The sequence below is a fragment of the Rhinatrema bivittatum genome, chromosome 7 (assembly GCF_901001135.1).
Source record: "Rhinatrema bivittatum chromosome 7, aRhiBiv1.1, whole genome shotgun sequence".
Lineage (NCBI taxonomy): Eukaryota > Metazoa > Chordata > Amphibia > Gymnophiona > Rhinatrematidae > Rhinatrema > Rhinatrema bivittatum.
The window spans coordinates 3,582,515-3,601,376 of NC_042621.1; the positions used below are offsets into that span (position 1 = coordinate 3,582,515).

General features: G+C 48.8%; 1 protein-coding gene across 2 annotated transcripts in view; it reads right to left on the reverse strand.

Annotated features, from left to right (window-relative positions):
* MTHFSD (methenyltetrahydrofolate synthetase domain containing) overlaps positions 1-18,862 on the reverse strand; it is a 41,030-nt gene that overhangs the window by 5,138 nt on the left and 17,030 nt on the right. For both annotated transcript variants that reach the window (XM_029608077.1, XM_029608078.1), the window contains exons 5-7: positions 13,789-13,879; positions 10,700-10,812; positions 9,843-9,968 (exon numbers count right to left, since the gene is read on the reverse strand). In XM_029608077.1, coding sequence (XP_029463937.1) covers positions 9,843-9,968; positions 10,700-10,812; positions 13,789-13,879 — 330 coding nt within the window. The remainder of the gene's footprint in view (positions 1-9,842; positions 9,969-10,699; positions 10,813-13,788; positions 13,880-18,862) is intronic.

Genomic DNA, 18,862 nt, shown 5'->3' on the forward strand with positions numbered 1-18,862 from the left:
ACCCCGATGAACACACTTGAATGCAATACATAAAATCTTAAACCAAATTCTAATTAGTTGCCAGTGAAGTTTTTCAATAAAGTTGTTCTATGCTCCAACTTCTTACAATTAAACAGCAACTTTGCAATAGGAAAACTGGTTCTTACCTGCTAATTTTCGTTCCTGTAATACCACAGATCAGTCCAGACAAGTGGGTTTATGCATTCCTACCAGCAGATGGAGTCAGAGAACAAAAGCTTTGGGCACTGCTACATAACTGAGAGGGCCACTTGCACTCTCAGTTATGGGCCTGTACCCAAGCCCAAACAACTAACCTTACTAAAGGGCAAAGAGTGTTGGAACTCAAAACGTAACAGCTAACCCTTCGCCCGCAACAGAGAAAACAAAAATCCACTAGACCACCTTGGAACCTGCTCCTTCAAGAGCATCTGCGATAGAACCAAATTGTTTCTGCATGAAAATATCACTTCTCAAGGTAGTCTTTCAGAATCTGAAATGGGGGTGGGCCTCTGGACTGATCTGTAGTATTACAGGAACGAAAATTAGCAGGTAAGAACCAATTTTCCTTTCCTGAACATACCCAGATCAGTCCAGACCAGTGGGATGTACCCAAGACACACTACACTGGGCGGGAACCCGAAAGACCCGCGCGCGCAGAACACCATCACTGAAGGTCACTTCATCATGCGCCCTAACATCCAAACGATAATGCTTGGTGAAAGTGTGAAGGGAGGACCAAACCGCTGCTCTGCAGATGTTCTATGGCGACAGAAGCTAACACTCAGCCCAGGAGGTAGCTTGGGCCCTAGTGGAATGAGCTTGCAGACTCACGGGCACCTGACGCCCTAGGGCAACATAGGTCGAAGAGATAGTCTCCTTAATCCAGTGCGAAATAGTCACCTTGGAAGACTTGTCACCCTTCTTAGGACCCCTGAACAAGACAAACAGATGGTCTGACCACCAGAAGTCATTAGTAACCTCCAAATGTGAATCGGTTATTTACACTTTCAAATAATAGAAGGACTAGGGGGCATCCCATGAAGTTAGCAAGTAGCACATTTAAGACTAATCGGAGAAAATTCTTTCACTCAACGCACGGTTAAGCTCTGGAATTTGTTGCCAGAGGATGTGGTTAGTGCAGTTAGTGTAGCTGGATTCAAAAAAGGTTTGGATAAGTTCTTGGAAGAGAAGTCCATTAACTGCTATTAATCAAGTTTACTTAGGGAATAGCCACTGCTATTAATTGCATCAGTAGCATGGGATCTTCTTAGTGTTTGGGTAATTGCCAGGTTCTTGTGGCCTGGTTTGGCCTCTGTTGGAAACAGGATGCTGGGCTTGATGGACCCTTGGTCTGACCCAGCATGGCAATTTCTTATGTTCTTAAATAGTGCAAAAGCACGCAACGCACATCCAAAAAAGATGAAGCTCCTTCTCCTGAGGGGAATCCCTGGACCACTGCAGAAAGCCTGGCAGATCCACTGCCTGATTGACATGAAAAGTCACAACAACCAACCCACATCAAATGTTTTTCTTTGTTTCTTTTTTTATATCTCTTAAAATATGGAAAATACCCAAAACGAACAGGTAATTAATTCATTGATTCTAATTATGACCAAGAATTTCCCTTTAAAAGAGGACGCCGTGAATGGGAACTTAGGTTCGCCATTTTTCATGAAAGATATAGGCAGCGCGCTGCAAACAGATTTGAAATTTCTAAAATGCGAGCACAGGATTACAAAGAAACAACTGGAGAGAGCTGAGATGTGTGGTGGTTAAGAGGTTTCCCCTGATGAAGAATAGATTTGAAACTCGGCCTTGTTGGGTAAAAAAATGCTATTGCGAATTGAGGTCTCAGCGTCCGAATCAAGCTAAGTATTTTTCAGTTGGTTAATGATAGTATAAGAAGCGCATTCAGTTTTGGAGTTTTCTGTTGGCGAACTGTTTCCATTTTTGACAAGGATGGACTTTTTACAAAAATTATAAAAAGAACAAAAATACTTAATAATAAAAAATTGTTTTTGTGCTAAATAAATAAACTAGGTGTGGAGGGATGGCGGTTTGTTCATGATTAAAAATAATAATGAGGATTATCTGGATGGGTCCTTAGTAAGTTTAGGAAACAACCACCCCCCTCCTAATTACATTTTATGTGAAAACATTTTTAATGAAAAATTTTTTGTGAAAAGGGATTCTTGGTCGTAATTAGAATCAATGAATTAATTACCTGTTCGTTTTGGGTATTTTCCATGTTTTAAGAGATATAAAAAAAGAAAAAAAAGAAACAAAGAAAAACATTTGATGTGGATTGGTTGTTGTAACTTTTGGTGAGTTACCCCCATTTGTGGATTTTTTGGATTGACATGAAAGGCAGACACCACCTTGGGAACAAAAGAAGGGACCGTGCACAGTGAAACTATCATCGTAAATCCTAAGGAAGGGATCCCAACACGACAAAGCCTGTAACTGTGAAATCCGTCGTGCAGAACAAATGGCTACCAGGAAAACGGTCTTCAAGGTCAAATCCTTAATTGGAGCCCTACGTAAAGGCTCAAAGGGGGTTCCACAAAGCACCAGATTCAAACTCCAATCCGGACATAACGGGCGTACGGGAGGTCGTAAATGTTTTACTCCCTTGAGGAACCATGAAATATCTGGGTGCACTGCCAGTGACCGACCGTGAAACCTGCCCCTTAAGACACCTAAGGCTGCTACCTGAACCCGAAGGGAGTTGAAAGCCAAACCCTTAGCCAACCCCTGTTGAAGGAAATCCAACACCTGGGGAATCTCCACTGACAAAGGATCCAAGGAGCGCTGGCGGCACCATGCCTCAAACAACTTCCAGACCCTAACATAGGCCATAGAAGCAGACGGTCGACGCGCCTGAAGAAGAAGAGTGGAAATTACCTGCTCTGAATATCCCCTCAATCGCAATTGTCGCCTCTCAAAAGCCAAGCCGTGAGAGAGAAGTGATCCTCCCGATCCAAAAATATGGGCCCCTGATGGAGTAGATGCAGGAGATGAGCCAGCTGCAGGGGACCTTCCAGTGCTATTTGCACCAGGTCTGCGAACCATGGATGACGCGGCCACTCTGGAGCCACCAGCACTACGCTACCTGGATGTCGCTCTATGCGTCGGAGAAGCCAACTGATGAGAGGTCAGAGGGGAAGGCATAGAGAAGAATGCCCGTGGGCGTCTAAGCCTACTGAGCTCATCTCTCGACAACAACTGAAAAAGCGTTCTGTCTTCGCATTGGCCTGAGTTGCCATCAGATCCAACCTGGCACAAATGAGGTTCCAAGCTTCGAGAGCTAACTCCCACTCCCCCGGATCAAGCTGTTGCTTGCTGAGGAAGTCCGCCTGAACATTTTCCACTCCTGCAACATGGCAATTCCTTTGAGATGGTGCTCCGCCCAAGCGAACAGTAGCCTTGTTTCCAGTGCCAACGCGAGACTCCGTGTCCCGCCCTGCCGGTTGATGTAAGTTGCCGTCATTGCGTTGTCTGAGAACACTCGAACCATTCTGTTCTCGATCAGGGGCAGAAATGCTCGCAGGGCCAGTCAGACAGTCCTCGTCTCGAGGCGGTTGATGGACCAGGAGCTTTCTGTTGGGGACCAAAGACCTTGAACGGATTTGTTTAGGCAAACTGCTCCCCAGCCTGGCAGACTGGCATCTGTGGAGATAACCACCCAATTCGGCGGATCCAAATCTACTCCCTGTACCAGGTTGCTGCGTAAAAGCCACCACGACAGACTGACTCTGGAAGTAGAGGCAATGGCACATGGAACTGTTCCAACACCGGGCTCCACCTCAATAACAGTGCACGTTGCAACGGACACAAATAAGCGAACGACCACGGGACCAAATCCAAGGTGGAGGCCATGGATCCCAGGACGTAAGTGATGCCAAACCCTCGGAGTCTTCCTCTGAAGGAGGGCCTTGACCTGATCTTGCAACTTCGTTACACAGTCCGATGCCAGGGAAAACTTGCCTTGGAAGGTATCGAAGAGCGCTCCCAAGTAAACCAGCGACTGTGTGGGTTCCAAGTGACTTTTCTGGACATTTATGACCCAGCCGAGCAACCGCAAGGTGAGGATCACCCACTGGACCGATCTTACACAGACCTCCTGTGACTTCGCTTGAATCAGCCAGTCGTCCAGATATGGGTGAACTAGGACTCCCTCCTTGTGCAGGAACACCACCACAACCTTGGTGAAAGTATGTGGGGCCATCGCCAGGCCGAAAGGAAGAGCTTGAAACTGGAAATGTTGACCCAGCACTTTCAATCAGAGGAACCGTTGGTGATCCTGGTGAATCGGGATGTGGAGATACGCCTCGGTGAGGTCTAATGACGCGAGAAACTCCCCCTTGCGTACAGCGGCCACCACAGTCTTCAAGGTCTCCATGCGAAAACTGGGGACTCGCAGACACCAGTTCACCTTCTGCAAATCCAGAATAGGACGAAAGGTGCCCTCTTTCTTGGGAACCACAAAGTACACCGAATATCGTCTCTTGCCCTGTTCCGCAAGGGGGACTGGAACAATGGCCCGGAGATCGAGAAGCATTGTAGGGTCCCCTGTACTGTCTTGCGCTTGGCCCGCGAAGCATCGCGAGACTCCACAAAGCCTCCTGCACCGGGTGCGAAAACTTGAGCACGTAACCGTCTTGGACCACTTCCAAGACCCATTGGTCCAAGGTAATCTTTTCCTACTCCGGGTAGAAGCTCGACAATCTGCCTCTGACAGCTTCTACGATGGAATGGGAACCCCTGGCTTCATTGGGAGGGTTTTCCATGTCCAGCACCCTGGCCCGTGGACTCTGCCTGGGCGCCGACCTCCACGAAAGAACTGCTGACGCCCCAAGACCGGCCTGGGTCCCAAAGGAGCTGAAGACCTACCAGTGCAAAATCTGCAAGAATCCCAAAAACGAGCTCGAGGGGGAAAAACCTTCCCAGGTGGTTTCCTATCCTCCGGAAGTCGGCTGCCTTTGGACTCCCCCAGTAATTTTACCAATTGGTCCAGATCCTTCCCGAAGAGAAACTTGCCCTCAAAGGGGATGTTACAGAGTTGAGACTTGGAAGACAAATCTGCTGACCAATTCCGCAACCAAAGGAGTCTACGCGCCGAGGTCCGAACCAAGTCATACAGCTCATCTACGACATAGGCAACACTTGTCTCCAATCGTGCGGCTTGCAAGGGCCCCCCGCCTTCGGCACTCGGAGCTGCGGATGCCTCCTGGACCCAACAAAGACAGGCTCTCTGCATGAGGCTGGCACAAATCGCTGCCCTAAGACTCAGCGCAGAGACCTCAAAGACTCGCTTAAGGTGTATCTCCAGCTTGCAGTCCTGTATGTCCTTCAGTGCAGCAGCCCTGGCCACAGGAATGGTGGTCGTCTTAGTCACGGCAGAGACTGCCACGTCCACCTTCGGTACCTTCAGAAGATCCAAAACATTTTGCGACAGGGGGTAAAGTTTCACTATGGCTCTACCCACTTTCAAACCAGCATCTGGCGAGTCCCACTCCTGGGTCACCAGCTTGCAGATCTTCTTAGGCAATGGGAAGGACGTCGTCGGTCCCCGAATCCCATCCAGGACCGGGGTTAACTCCTTCGCTGTCAGTCTCTTCCTGAGAAACCTTGATCCCCAGGACTTCCAAGATCTGGGGAATGAGAGGCCAGAGCTCCTCCCGCTGAAATAAATGCACCACGCTGGGATCATCACCCTCCGAAGGTGGGAGGTCATCTGGGTCCGGGTCGCCCTGGTTCCCATCACCCAGATCATGGGTGAGTCCCGGATCCTGATCTACTCCGAAGCCCGAGGGATCTCTGAGCGGAACTGGCAACCTATCCTCGACTCGGACCCCCTGTCGGGCCCCTGAAGGTTGTTGGAGATCCGGGGGCCCCATGGATACCTGCTTCGGTGGAGGCTCCACCGAAACATCCGGCCGTGCTGCTCTCTTCAGGATCACCTGTTTCCTAGCCAGGAACGCCTGGTGCAGCAGCAGCACAAACTCAGGACAGAACTCCCCCGAATTGGCACCTCCCTCAGCAGGAGGGTCCTATAGCCCAGGGTCATCCCCAAAGATGGAAATCTACTCCACTGGGGATAGAATGGGAGGGGCATCCTCCTCCTGCGACGCCCACCGCGAGCCACCCTACCCTGCTGAGGAGGACCACAGCACGGAGGAACGGAGCCCTTGTCTGCCTGATGTCTCCCCCGAGGAAGTTCCCTCATGCCCTGTTGAACAGGCAGAACAGAGGGAACTAGCATCTAGAGCCTGCCCTGGCATGCCACACGCGCGGCAGGGCCCCATTTTGGGTCGAGGTGCCATAATCCGGACCGAGCAGCCACGCTGTCGTCAGTAAAAAAGAAAAAAAAAATCAAGCCGGGAAACCTTTGCGCGGTTGGAGGAGCTAAAAATAGCAAACTCCCTGCAGACGCAAAAACTGCTCTGTGGAGAGCTGCCAGCGTGAAAAAATGCGGCCTAGCACGCGCTCAAAGGCTTCCCCCCGCCGACCTACCCGGAGCCCCGGGCCGTCGTCGAGACCCGCAGGATCGAGCTCCCCACTCCATCTGGCCTGCTGACGAAACAGCATGGCCCGTCCCCAGAACAAACTCCTCCTACCTTGAAAAGGATCCGTTCATTTTTTTTTTTCAAGAAACTTTAAACAGGAGCTCCTGGGGCCTGAGGAAAGGAGTGAGGGGAGCCTCCTCTGTGGTCGAGGGAATCAGGAGCCCCTGGCTATCAAAGCCACTGGACCATTGCGGGCGAGACTCAGGCAGGGGTGTTCAACCCCCCGTACGCCCGGCTTCAACTGAGGGATGGCCCACGAAGGTGCCTAACACCTCAGGAAGCTATACAGCTAACTACTAACTAGCCTAACCTAGGAAAAACCTTCCCTAATACTGTTTGTTTTTTTTTTTTAAACCAACAGACTGCAGGTTTGCATCTCTACTATCTGCTGGAGTCAGAGAAATACTGAGGGACTGCAGGTGGCACTCGAGGTTATGTAGCAGTGCCCAAAGGTTTTGTTCTCTGACTCCATCTGCTGGTAGGAATGCATAACTCACTGCTCTGGACATGTTCAGGAATGTATTTTAAACAAGCTGAAGTCTTTTGAGCAGACAAAGTACCTCCTTGATATAAAGAATTACAGTAATCAATATAACTAGTGATATATGCAAGCATCAGGATTTGAAGATCCTTCCTATCAAAAACATTTCTTAATTGTTGCAGGATGCACAAGTAGTAGAATGAACTACTAACTCAGGTAAGTAAATTGTTAAACAGATACAGAAATGGGGGAAAAAAAGGGCAATATCTGCAAAGTTTCAGTATGTACACTAATATTCTAATATGCAAATATGTCAGGTATCGAGAGGATTTTAAAAGCCAGCAGATCACGCGCTCGTCTCCTGGTACGTGCACAAAAAAGTCCCAAAAGGGTCAGGGCATGAGCATTCCTGGATTTATGAACTCATACGCATTGCCGCATAACTTTACTTCTGCTATGCATGGCGTATAAATCCAAAAAACAAAAGAATATAGGCATGTCAGCAGGGTTTTAAGGATCGGAGTTAAACAGGGTAAAAGAGAGGCTATTTAACTAAGGGTGGGTTGGGAAGTCCTATCCCTTACCTGGACAAACTGGAAACGAAGTGGTTAAACTGGTAATTGCGTTGGTATGCGTTTCTAGAAAAGTCCCACCACTTACGCGGTAGAGGTGGCATTTGCGTACACGTGCATATCCATATAAAATTGGGCGCACATGTACATGCAATCAGCCTATTTTATACCATCCATGCATGCATATGCACACGTATGCTATAAAACAGCTGCGCTGCTGGACGCAAGCTGTCATATGTGTACACGTGCCCTCATATTAAAGTTACCATCATAGTATGGGAAATAAGTCCCTTATCTATAGGCAGTTATGGAAGAGGCTGGGATATAATTATTCGGGGCTGAAATCTATTCAGGAAGGACAGGGTAGGAAGAAAGGGAAGAGGGGGAATGAACATTCATTTATATTGGTGTGATATATAGACCTCAGTTGTAGGTGAAAGAAATGGATTTCCCCTGACCAGGGAAGATCTCAGTATGAGTGTATGCATCCTTTGGGTCGAGGAAGCACAGCCAGTCCCCTTTTTGCAAAAAGGAGAATCAAGGTGCCCATGGAACCCATCTTGAACTTTTATTTTCTTAGAAACTTGTTCAAGGGACTTAGATCTAGGATGGGACAGAGTCCTTCTGTTCTCTTTGGAATCAGGAAGTACCTGGAGTAGAATCCCCACCCTTTTTGCCCTGGTAGCACAGGCTTGACCACTCTGGCTGTTAAGAGGGAGGAGAGCTCTGCTAGTAGTACCTCCTGATGCACTACCGGCCACCAAAAAGGGCACAGAGGGCAATTTGGCTGGATACCCGGCAGGTTCAATTGGTACCCCTGACGGATGATGGACAGAACCCAGAAATCCGAGGTTATACTGGGCCACTAGTTTGCAAAGAGGGTCCATCATCCCAGGTATGGGCAACTGGCATATGCTCCCTATGACCCAGTGAAAACCCTGTCCCTGGAGTTGACTGAGGAGCCAGCTGGGGCTCAAGGGCTCTCTGCTGCCTAGGACGGGAGCGGGGGACAGTACTTCCTTTAGTGAAAGAAAGACTTCCTTAACCCTGATCTCGCCAGCCTCCTAGAAGAGGATAATTTGCAAAGGCATTTCCATGGGTAAAAACAGTGCGGTTGAAATGGGTTTTATAAAGTTTACCTGTACTAAATGGAGACAATCATGGGGGTGGGGGTGGGGGTGGAGAAGGGTTTGCGGTTCAGTGCACACTTTTGGATTTTCAATAGTACGTGCCTAAATGTCCCTAAAAGTTTCTGTGCACATTTCGGCAGGTGTAATTGTGTTTGAGCCGCCTTTTTTTTTTTTTATGTGGGCTACAACAAAATTATCCCCTAAATCTCTAATGAAACAACCCCAAAAAAGATAAGGCAGCTAACATGCGTTAGGAGCACAGACAGCCCTGGGAAAGAATACTGGTGAAGGATTGGGGACACTGGGAGGGGATCCCGGCCATCGCTCAAAGGTGCCCATCTACTGCATTCTGGAGGGAACAGTGATCCTTGTCGCTCGGCCACAGATCACCACTGCAATAGCTGGGCAGAGGAAATAAATGGGGGAACCTTTCTCCCAAGTAGCTGTTAAGGAAGCTGTCACACCACAATCCTTGCTGAACAAGGTTCTAACTGATGTGGAAGGGCCACGAAGAGCAGGAGCAAGCAGCTGAGCAAAACCAAAATGGAGCTTACTCTTGTGGAACTGGCAGCGTCCCGCTTGCTCCTTTTGGCTTCCGGCTCAGTCAGAACCAGGGCTGGCATCTGCGTCACGAGGCTGCATGTTCTCCTTACGTTAGTCCGGCCCTTGCAGTGACAGTCCCCGGTCAGGGCCATCTACCAGGGCTCCTTCTGGGAACCTGCAATGCTAGGCCCTAAATCCAGCTGCCAACGTCTGTGACTCCCTCCCTGACTAAGGGACTGGAAGAGCAGAGCCCATGCCACCCAGTCAGCCCAAGAAACTGGGAAAAGCCATCAGCAGCCTTAAATACAGGAAGGGGTTCTTCAAGATCCCTTTACCAATAAGGCACCCCCACTACTGTCACTGACTGCTGGATGCATCTCACGTAAACTGTACAAGAATGGGCTCATCCTTCTAAGCAGACCAGAAACATATGGCTCATCAGCGATCTTAAGAAAATATTGTACAATAAAGTCCATCCTTCATGGAAGGAAAATTCAAAGCAAGACCTCCATGTAGAGCGTCGGATACCAGAATGGGAATGGCATACCTTGGACCAAATGATTCCCTGCGGCTTAGTCCGCTTGCAGCCGGTTTTAATGGTTCTAGTCGGGGTTAGGATATAATCCACAGTCAGATCGTGGTCAGCCACCAACTCTTCTGGTACGTCAACCACCTAAAACAAATGGGACGGGAAATCCTCTCAGTGTCATCTTACGTTGGGGGCTTTCGTGTCTAAATAATCATTTTCTGGTTACTTGTTGCTTGTTTCAAATTCCTCATCAGCCGGGATGAAAATGTATTACAAAGACTTGAATGCCAGGCAAGACTTTTTAGGCGCCAGGGGAAGAGCAGCTGGAGGGGAGAAAGAAACCGAGAGAGGCTATTTTTCCTTAACTATTCTTTTGTTGCTATTTTGCTCTACTCTTATGTTGTTTAGTTGGCTTCACCCCCTACCTCCAGCTCTCACCCACTTTCAGCCTCTCTCAGCTTCTTCCTCCCAAATTCTTCCCTCCCTCCCTCCAGCTAATCTTCCCCTTTCGGTCTTCTCCCCCATATTCTTCTCACTTTCCAGCTGCTCTTTTTCCCTTTTGGCTTTCTTCTCAGCTTCTTCCCCTCTCTTCACTGCCCAGATTGTTCCCATCCTCCAGCTTCTCTCCTCTTTCCTTCAACTCCCCCCCCTTCATCTCCTTCAACCGCTCTCACCTTCTGGCTTCTTTCCCCCCATTCAGCCTCTCCTCTTCCATCCCTCCAGCTTCTCTCCCCGACTCTGGGCCGTGACACCATTTATCGGATCTACCAAAGACGGTGTTTCATGAGCCTTTGAGATCACGGGGGTCTCTTCTTCAGAGGAGGGGGGCTTGCAATATTTTTTTTGTGCTGTTGTTCTAATTAGCAATACCTTACCTGGCAGTCGTGGACGATGGTTACCACCACAGTGTTCTCACCGACGGCTCCCATCGTTGCCATCATCGCATATTCCATGTCAGCAAAACCTTCGCCCTTCCCAATTCTCCAGCCTGCAGATTTAAAACACGAACTCTGCACCATGCTGAGAACAGCATTCTCCTACTAGTTCCTTAACCTGCAGTGCAGCTAGAGAAACTGCAGGCTGCTCTGCGTTCGGTTCCAGCGGACAAGCTGTACTCTTAGGAGCTCAGCAAACCAAGGTGTCCTGGACTTTTTCTTCTTTCATCCTTTCAACTTAGGGCAAAGATCCAACACACTGAAAAGCCCTATAAAAATAAACTGCATGTGGGTAAGCCAAATTCATAGTCTGCAGAGACAGTGCTACGGTATTCTTATTCCTGCTGCTCAATCCGATACCTGGGTTTTACTCGGGAGCCAACACAAAAAGCAAGACTGTTTAGACATTAAACTTCAGATTTAATTTACATGTGCACAGGCACAATATGAAGCTATTAGGAACTACTTCTGGCCCCTGTTGCTGGACTGGAAGGCAATGCTATGAGAGCTAGGTTAGAGAGAAAGAAACAGGAAATATTTCTATTGCAAACTCGAACTATGCATGAGAAATCTTTAACTTCACTTATAGAAAGCCACAGGGGAAGACAAATCCTTCAGGGTGTAACAGGCTCTCCAAAGCACAAATTTTGTCCTCGTAACAATAGAAATGTACTTTTAAACACTGCACAAAGCAGCCTCTCTGGAAGATCAGAGCCAAAAGAACATATGAAAATTTATACCAACTGATTTTACTTTTAGTATGTTGCTGTGAAATTAAACTCTGTGCTTGTTTTTGGCTGGAAGGGATCATCATATGCAGGAAAGAACCTGAAAGGTGATGTAAAGTCTATTCACTGTGCACTTATGCCACAGGTAATGCTGGCCATCCTGCCGAGGGACCAGTGGGTGTGGGCCACTCTCCTAATTGGTTAGGCCATAGAGGGCAAACAATGTGACCTATTTCACAAGAACGCACGTGCTCTGTATAAAAGTATGACTCTGTGGGAACAAGCGGTGATTTCCACAGGCCTGGAGGTAGAAATTCATTCTGACTCCAGCCTTTCTTAAAACATGAACTTTATTCACAGCTTCAATCATATACACAGCTATAGACTGTCTTTACCTTCAGACAGTATACTCTCTCTCTCTCTACTCACAGTTGTGCTGCTTTGTCTCAGCTCAGTGTTTGGACAGTGTTACACACAGGAGCTGCCTTCCTCCTGGAGAACTGGGGCTGGTCTTGTAAGGAGATAGCCCATGTTTTACCACTGAAAGCACGGAATATGAATCATAATAGCCAAGAAATATGCAGACCAGCTACTGACAAGCCAAGACACTGTCTCAGTGGAAAATAAGAGACCTCGCTCTGATGAGAACTTTACACTGAAGGATATGTTATCTAGATCTGCCTGTTTGTAAGTGCCTGTTTAAATACAAAAAAAGAAGACAGAAGGCCAATAAAGCAGCTAAGCCCCTAAGCAGGAGTCCTGGATGGCCAACAAGTCCAGAGGTCAGAGAGACCCCCATTCTTGGAAGAAAAGGGGGACAGCCTGAGACACAGAAAAACCATCTGGCATAACAGCTTGGCATACAGATGTTGCTGTTCTCCCCCCAAAGGAATGGGTAGGGAGGAAAAGACCTGCAATGCGGTAAAGACCCTCCACCCACCATGTGACTATGCATGAGCTTATGCATATTTATCAGCTGGATGGGGGAGGGGGTAAAATAAGAGACTGGGAGCGGAGGATCCCCTGGAGAAGAGACCCTGGGAGCGAGACCCTGAGAGCGAGACCCTGAGAGCGAGACCCTGAGAGCAACCCTGAAACCAGAGCGAGACCCTTGAAAGAAAAGGAACCAGAAGAGCAAAAGGGGAGCCCTAAGCAGACAAGCATTCCTTGCTATTGAGGAGGGAGAAGACTAGGTATGGCCAAGAGACAGGGGCAGGAGACTGGAGAGAGGAGGCACCCTGCTCAATTGTGGAGAATGACACGAAGAGTGAGATGGTGAGGGGTGAGAGCAAGCCCCAAACAGCCCGGCAAGTACCAGAGCCAGAAGCCAGTCTCCTTCCTGGACCATCACCAGCTCTGCCAGTTCCAAATCCAGGAAGCAAGTCTTTCCCTGAACACATTCACCAGACCTCCAGCCAGCGACTGCTTCAGAGGTGAACAGAGGGGTATCGCCTGAAGTTGGGACCAGGGATAAGTAAATTAGCCATAAGTATTAATATATTAAGCAGCCTAAGGTTTATGGCATGTCTGTTACCACTCATGATACAGAACTTTATTAGGGAACACTGGTGCTTAGTGGCCAGAAGGTTAGAGACAGGAATTGTTGTTACTTTCTAAATGCCATTTCCTACCAAATCTGATAAATAAAAGTGTGTTTCTGAGGAAAACACGTCTTTTTCCTGAGCTTAGGATAGTGAAGTAAGGTGGGAGGCAACTGAAAGTTTCCTGTAGCAGACGGGTCTCTGCACCCCTAAACTTGCTTACAGTCTGGTTATCCCCACCTGGATCCCAACTCTTATTCCCCAGTCTCTGGTTACGCCCTCTGAGCTCCACCTGCCCCACAGGATCCACCCATACAGCATACTCTCCTTGAGGCATTTAAGGTGGACCAGGCGTCTAGCCTGGTCCTGCACAGGTAAACAGAGGAACACCGGGGCACTGCCTCACAGACTCCCATGGTACTTTACGTGACATGTTCTGATCCTTAGGATTTTCCGTTAGAACAGTCTTTAGGAACAGAGCTGGTGGTGACCCTCTTATCTTCTTTCAATTCGATCAGATCACAACATGGAGCAATGTCTCTCATTTGATGAGATCTGGTGATCCATGTAATTAAAAGTATGGAAAAAGCAGTAAGAATAAAAAGGCATGCAAAAAGCCCAAGGAGTACTTCTTAAATCTGTTTCCTACCCTCCTTGCTTACCTCTTAATCTGGGGTAGTTTATCCTATCTTCTTGCTGATGCCATAATTACGACCCTTACAACTTACGGTGACAGCACCTATTGCTACCTGCATCCTACCTTTTTCAGAAACAGCGACGGACCCCACAACAACCAGGTCAACTTGGACTTTGGCGTCCAGGCCTATGGGCACACTGTGCTCTTTTACACCCTGGAATAAGAAACAAGATTTCAGATGCATAGGCATGACATTCTGCATGAGAAATAAAAATGTCACATTAACCTGTATGAACGTCACTTGCTTTTGTTTACTGATTTAAAATGAGTGAATAAGAAAAGGTGTCAGTTTGGCAGTAAATGCCCCGCCTGCTTAGTTACTGACAGGAACTCTTGTTCCAGAAATGAAGAATGTACTTGTGAACACAAGCTAAAAGAGCCCTATTCAGGAAAGACCTTTGGACACAGAGGCCTGTGGGGAGATCCTGTACTGAATAGGACCTTAAATGTTAGAAATCAAACATATTTATAGTCTGAACTTCCTTCTGTTAAAAAAAAAAAGATTAATTTACACATCTGGTGTTATATAAATCTGTACTACTTTCATGTAAGTGTCACCCCCCCAAAACTAAGGTTGGAAAGTAAGAGTTTGATGCCTCCAGCAACGTGCGCTGATGAGGTCAAGCCAGGATATCTGTGGTACTTTTCTGCCTTCACTGCTGAGTGAATGGAGTCTTTGTTTCCTGTTGGCAAGTACACAGAACCCTTCTGGGTTTTCCTTTCCTATTCCTTGCCCATGCAGCTTTCACTCCGACTAGCAGCCAGCTAGTGCGCCTCAGTGCAAAGCTTCAGAAATAATACAGGAATCGACTGGTGGAGCCTCCCATACACAGGACAACTATAAAGCCTCAAGTCTCGGGGGACAAGTTGCACCAGTTCAGGTTTTACCCGACTGCAAGTAGGGAGAAGTAAAGGAAAATTGGTTCTTACCTGCTAATTTTCGTTCCTGTAGTACCACGGTTCAGTCCAGGCTCCTGGGTTTTGCCTCCCCTCCAGCAGATGGAGACAGAGAAGTTTTAACGGACTCCGTCCTATATCCCTGAGGTGCCACCTAGAGTCTGTCAGTATTACACTGCACCCAAGCAGAAAGATTAAAGCATAACTTCCACATAAACAACCTCCCCCCGAAGAGCAGAGGTAATGAAAAACTTGCAATTTAATGAAGAAAACCATGCCCATACTCTTACCCTGAAAAGGGGGGCTCGGTAAACTTGCAGAAATATGACTAACTACCGACCCAGCGGACTCTCCGTTTTCCCATGGGCGGGGCTCTGGGCTGAGCCGTGGTACTACAGGAATGAAAATTAGCAGGTAAGAACCAATTTTCCTTTCCCTGTATGTACCCGGATCAGTCCAGACTCCTGGGATGTACCAAAGCTTCCCTAACCAGGGTGGGACAGAGTCCCGCTCGGAGTACACTGAAGGAACCGGGCTCAGGGGCCCAGACATCTAGACGGTAATGCCTGGCAAAAGTGTGTGTAGATTTCCAGGTAGCCGCCCTACAAATTTCCTGCGGCGACACCTGTTGACATTCCGCCCACGAGGCTGCTTGCGATCGAGTAGAATGAGCCTTAAGACCAACCGGAATCGGACGGCCCTGAACAAGGTAAGCCAAAACAATAGCTTCCTTTAGCCAGCGTGCAATAGTGGCCCTTGAAGCTTTATGATCCCTCCTGGGTCCACTCCTCAGAACGAACAGATGGTCCGAGAGACAGAAACTGTTCGTGACCTCCAAGTAACGCAACAACACCCTCTGTATGTACAATTCCTTAAATCCCTAGACTCTGGAGTAGAAGAATCCAGACCCACGAAAGAGGGGAGCTCCACTGACTGATTCAAATGAAAGGAGGACACCACTTTCGGGAGAAAGGAGGGAACTGCTCTTAAGGAGACTCCTGCTTCAGAAATCCTTAAGAAGGGCTCCCTGCAAGATAAGGCCTGAAGCTCGGAAACACGCCTTGCTGAGGAGATAGCCACAAGAAAAACGACCTTCAATGTCAGATCCTTCAGGGTCCCTCGTTTCAATGGCTCAAAAGGAGCATTACAAAGGGTGCGGAGAACCAGCTTGAGCTTCCACGAAGGACATGGGTTCCGGACAGGAGGATGCAAATGCTTAGCCCCTCTCAGAAAACGAGCCACATCCGGATGAGATGTTAGCGCAACACCCTGCACCTTTCCACGAAAATAACCAAGGGCCACCACCTGAACTCGTAGGGAATTAAACGCCAGCCCCTTGGCTAATCCAGCCTGTAAAAAATCCAGAACATCCGGAACTGAAGCCCTGGATGGCTGCACTTCATGGTCTAGACACCAGGATTCAAACACTCCCCAAACTCTAACGCACGCCATGGAGGTAGAGGTTTTACAGGAATGTAAGAGCGTGGCAATAACCGCATTCGGTTAACCCTTACTCCTTAATCACTGCCTTTCAAAAGCTATGCCGCTAGACAAAAGCAATCTACCTCTCCGAAACAAACAGGGACTTGTTGCAGGAGATTCGGAGATGGCCGAAATCTCAGCGGACCGTCCACTGCTAGATTCAGAATGTCGGCAAACCACGGACACCTTGGCCACTCCGGTGCCACAAGTATCACCTTGCCCGGATGAGCTTCAATGCGGCGCAGAACTTTTCCGACCAAAGGCCACAGCAGAAAGACATACAACAGAACGTCCTTTGGCCAGGGAAGGACTAAAGCATCTACCCCCTCTCCTCCTGTTTCCCATCGCCGACTGAAAAATCGAGGAGTCTTGGCATTGCGGCACGTCACCATGAGATCCATGGAGGGCATGGTCCAGCGTGTGCACAAAAGACGAAAGGCCTCTTCGGAGAGTTCCCACTCCCCCGGGTCCAATTAGTGGTGGCTGAGAAAATCAGCTTGCACATTGTCCACCCTGGCAATGTGAGAGGCCACAATCTTGTAGAGGTGTTGCTCTGCCCAGTTGATTAAAAGCTGAGCTTCTGTCGCCACTGGACGACTCCCGGTTCCCCCCTGAATGATTGATGTAAGCCACCGTCGTCGCATTGTCGGAGAGTACCCTCATTGATCGTCCCTCTACTAAAGGAAGAAGGGCCTGCAGCACCAACCGAACTGCTTTGGTTTCCAACCGATTGATCGACCAGGAGGATTCCGTTCTTGTCCATTGGCCTTGCACTGCCGTTCCTTAACAAACCGATCCCCACTCGGAGAGGCTAGCATCGGTGGTTACCACTATCCAGGAGGGAATTTCCAAATCCACCCCCCGCCGTAAATTGTCTGGACACAGCCACCAAAGAAGACTGGACCATGCCGAATCCATCAGTGGGAGGAGAAGATGAAACTGTTCGGAGAGTGGATTCCACCAGGAGAACAAGGCTGACTGAAAAGGATGCATATGCGCAAAGGCCTAAGGCACCAGTTCGAGAGTGGAAGCCATTGAACCAAGGACCTGCAAATAATCCCAGACCCTGGGAAGAGGCATGGATCGCAAGGACTCCACCTGAGTGAGAAGCTTGGACAATCTTTCCTCTGTAAGAAAAACCTTTCCCAAGATCGTGTCGAACCGAGCAACCAAAAGCTCCAAGGACTGGGAGGAAACCAGGTGACTCTCGTCGGGGTTGACCACCCAACCCAACACGCTCAACATCTGTAGCACCCTCTGCACCGCTGTTCTGCAAAGGTGTTCTGACTTTGCTCGAATCAGCCAAATCCCCTCCTTTCGCGAGGCCGCTGCCACAACCACCATCACCTTGGTGAAGACTCTGGGCACCGTCGCCAGACCAAATGGTAAAACGCAAAATTGAAAATGATGCCCCAGGATCACAAACCACAAATATTTCTGATGATCCGGGCCTATAGGAATGTGCAAGTAAGCTTCTGTCAAATCCAGAGACGCTAGAAATTCCCCTTTGTGTACAGACACTATCACCGAGCGAAGAGTTTCCATCCGAAAACGAGGCACCTTTAGAGTCTGATTGACTCTCTAAGTCTAGGATGGGACAGAAGGTGCCTTCCTTCTTGGACACCACAAAGTAGATGGAGTAGCGCCCTCGCCTGAGCTCTCCTGCGAGTACCGGAACTATGGCGCCTAGGTCCTGTAACCGCCGCAGAGTGTCTTGTATCCCCCGGCGCTTTTGGTGGTACCCACATGGGGAAACCAGATACCGCTTGTGGATCGGCCAAGCAAAATCAAACGCGTAATAGTGTTCTACCATACTGAGGACATACTGATCTGAGGTTAAGTTGGCCCACTCTTCTAGAAAAAGGGATAACCTTCCCCCTATTCTTGGGACAGAAGAGTGGACCGGCCTCGCTTCATTGCGCCGACTTGGGACCCCCATGAGATTGTGGGGCTCCATCTCTGGCAGGCCGGCGCCCCCGAAAGGACAGATTCCAAGAAGACTGGTGGCTGGGACCCTGTCGAAAGGTTGAACTGGTGGACCGTGAAGAGCGAAACTGGCGATTTCCCCGAAACATTGCCCGTTGAGGAAAGGATCCTCTCATCCTGGGCCTATCCTCCGGCAACCTATGGACTTTATTCTCCCCCAGAGATTTTATCATGTCCTCCAATTGTTGCCCGAAAAGCAGCTTACCCTTGAAGGGTAAGGAATCCAGTTGAGCCTTAGACGAAACATCTGCAGCCCATTGTCTAAGCCAGAGGAGCCTGTGGGTGAACACGGCCAAGACCACAATCCTGCCAGAAGTCCGTAACAGATCATAAAGCGCGTTAGCACTGTAAGCTACTGCCTCCTCAGGCGCCCCGCTTGCACCGCCTCACTCGCAGAAAGGGATGCTGCTGCTTGCAAATCCTGCACCCAGCAGAGACTGGCTCGTAGCACGAAACTGCTGCACATAGCGGCCCGGACCCCTAGGGCGGAAACCTCAAAAATCTTTTTAAGTTGCAACTCCAAATTGCAATCCTGCAAATCCTTCAGGGCAGTGGCTCCTGTTACTGGGATGGTGGTTTTCTTGGTCACTGCCGAGACCACGGCGTCCACCTCAGGGACCTTAAGGAGGTCCAGCGCTTCCTCCGGAAGCGGGTATAACTTGTCCATAACCCGGCTTACCTTTAAACCAAGGTCCGGAGTGTCCCACTCCTTAAACAAAAGATCCATAACTGACATATGAAACAGAAAGGATCGAGCTGGACCCCTGAGCTG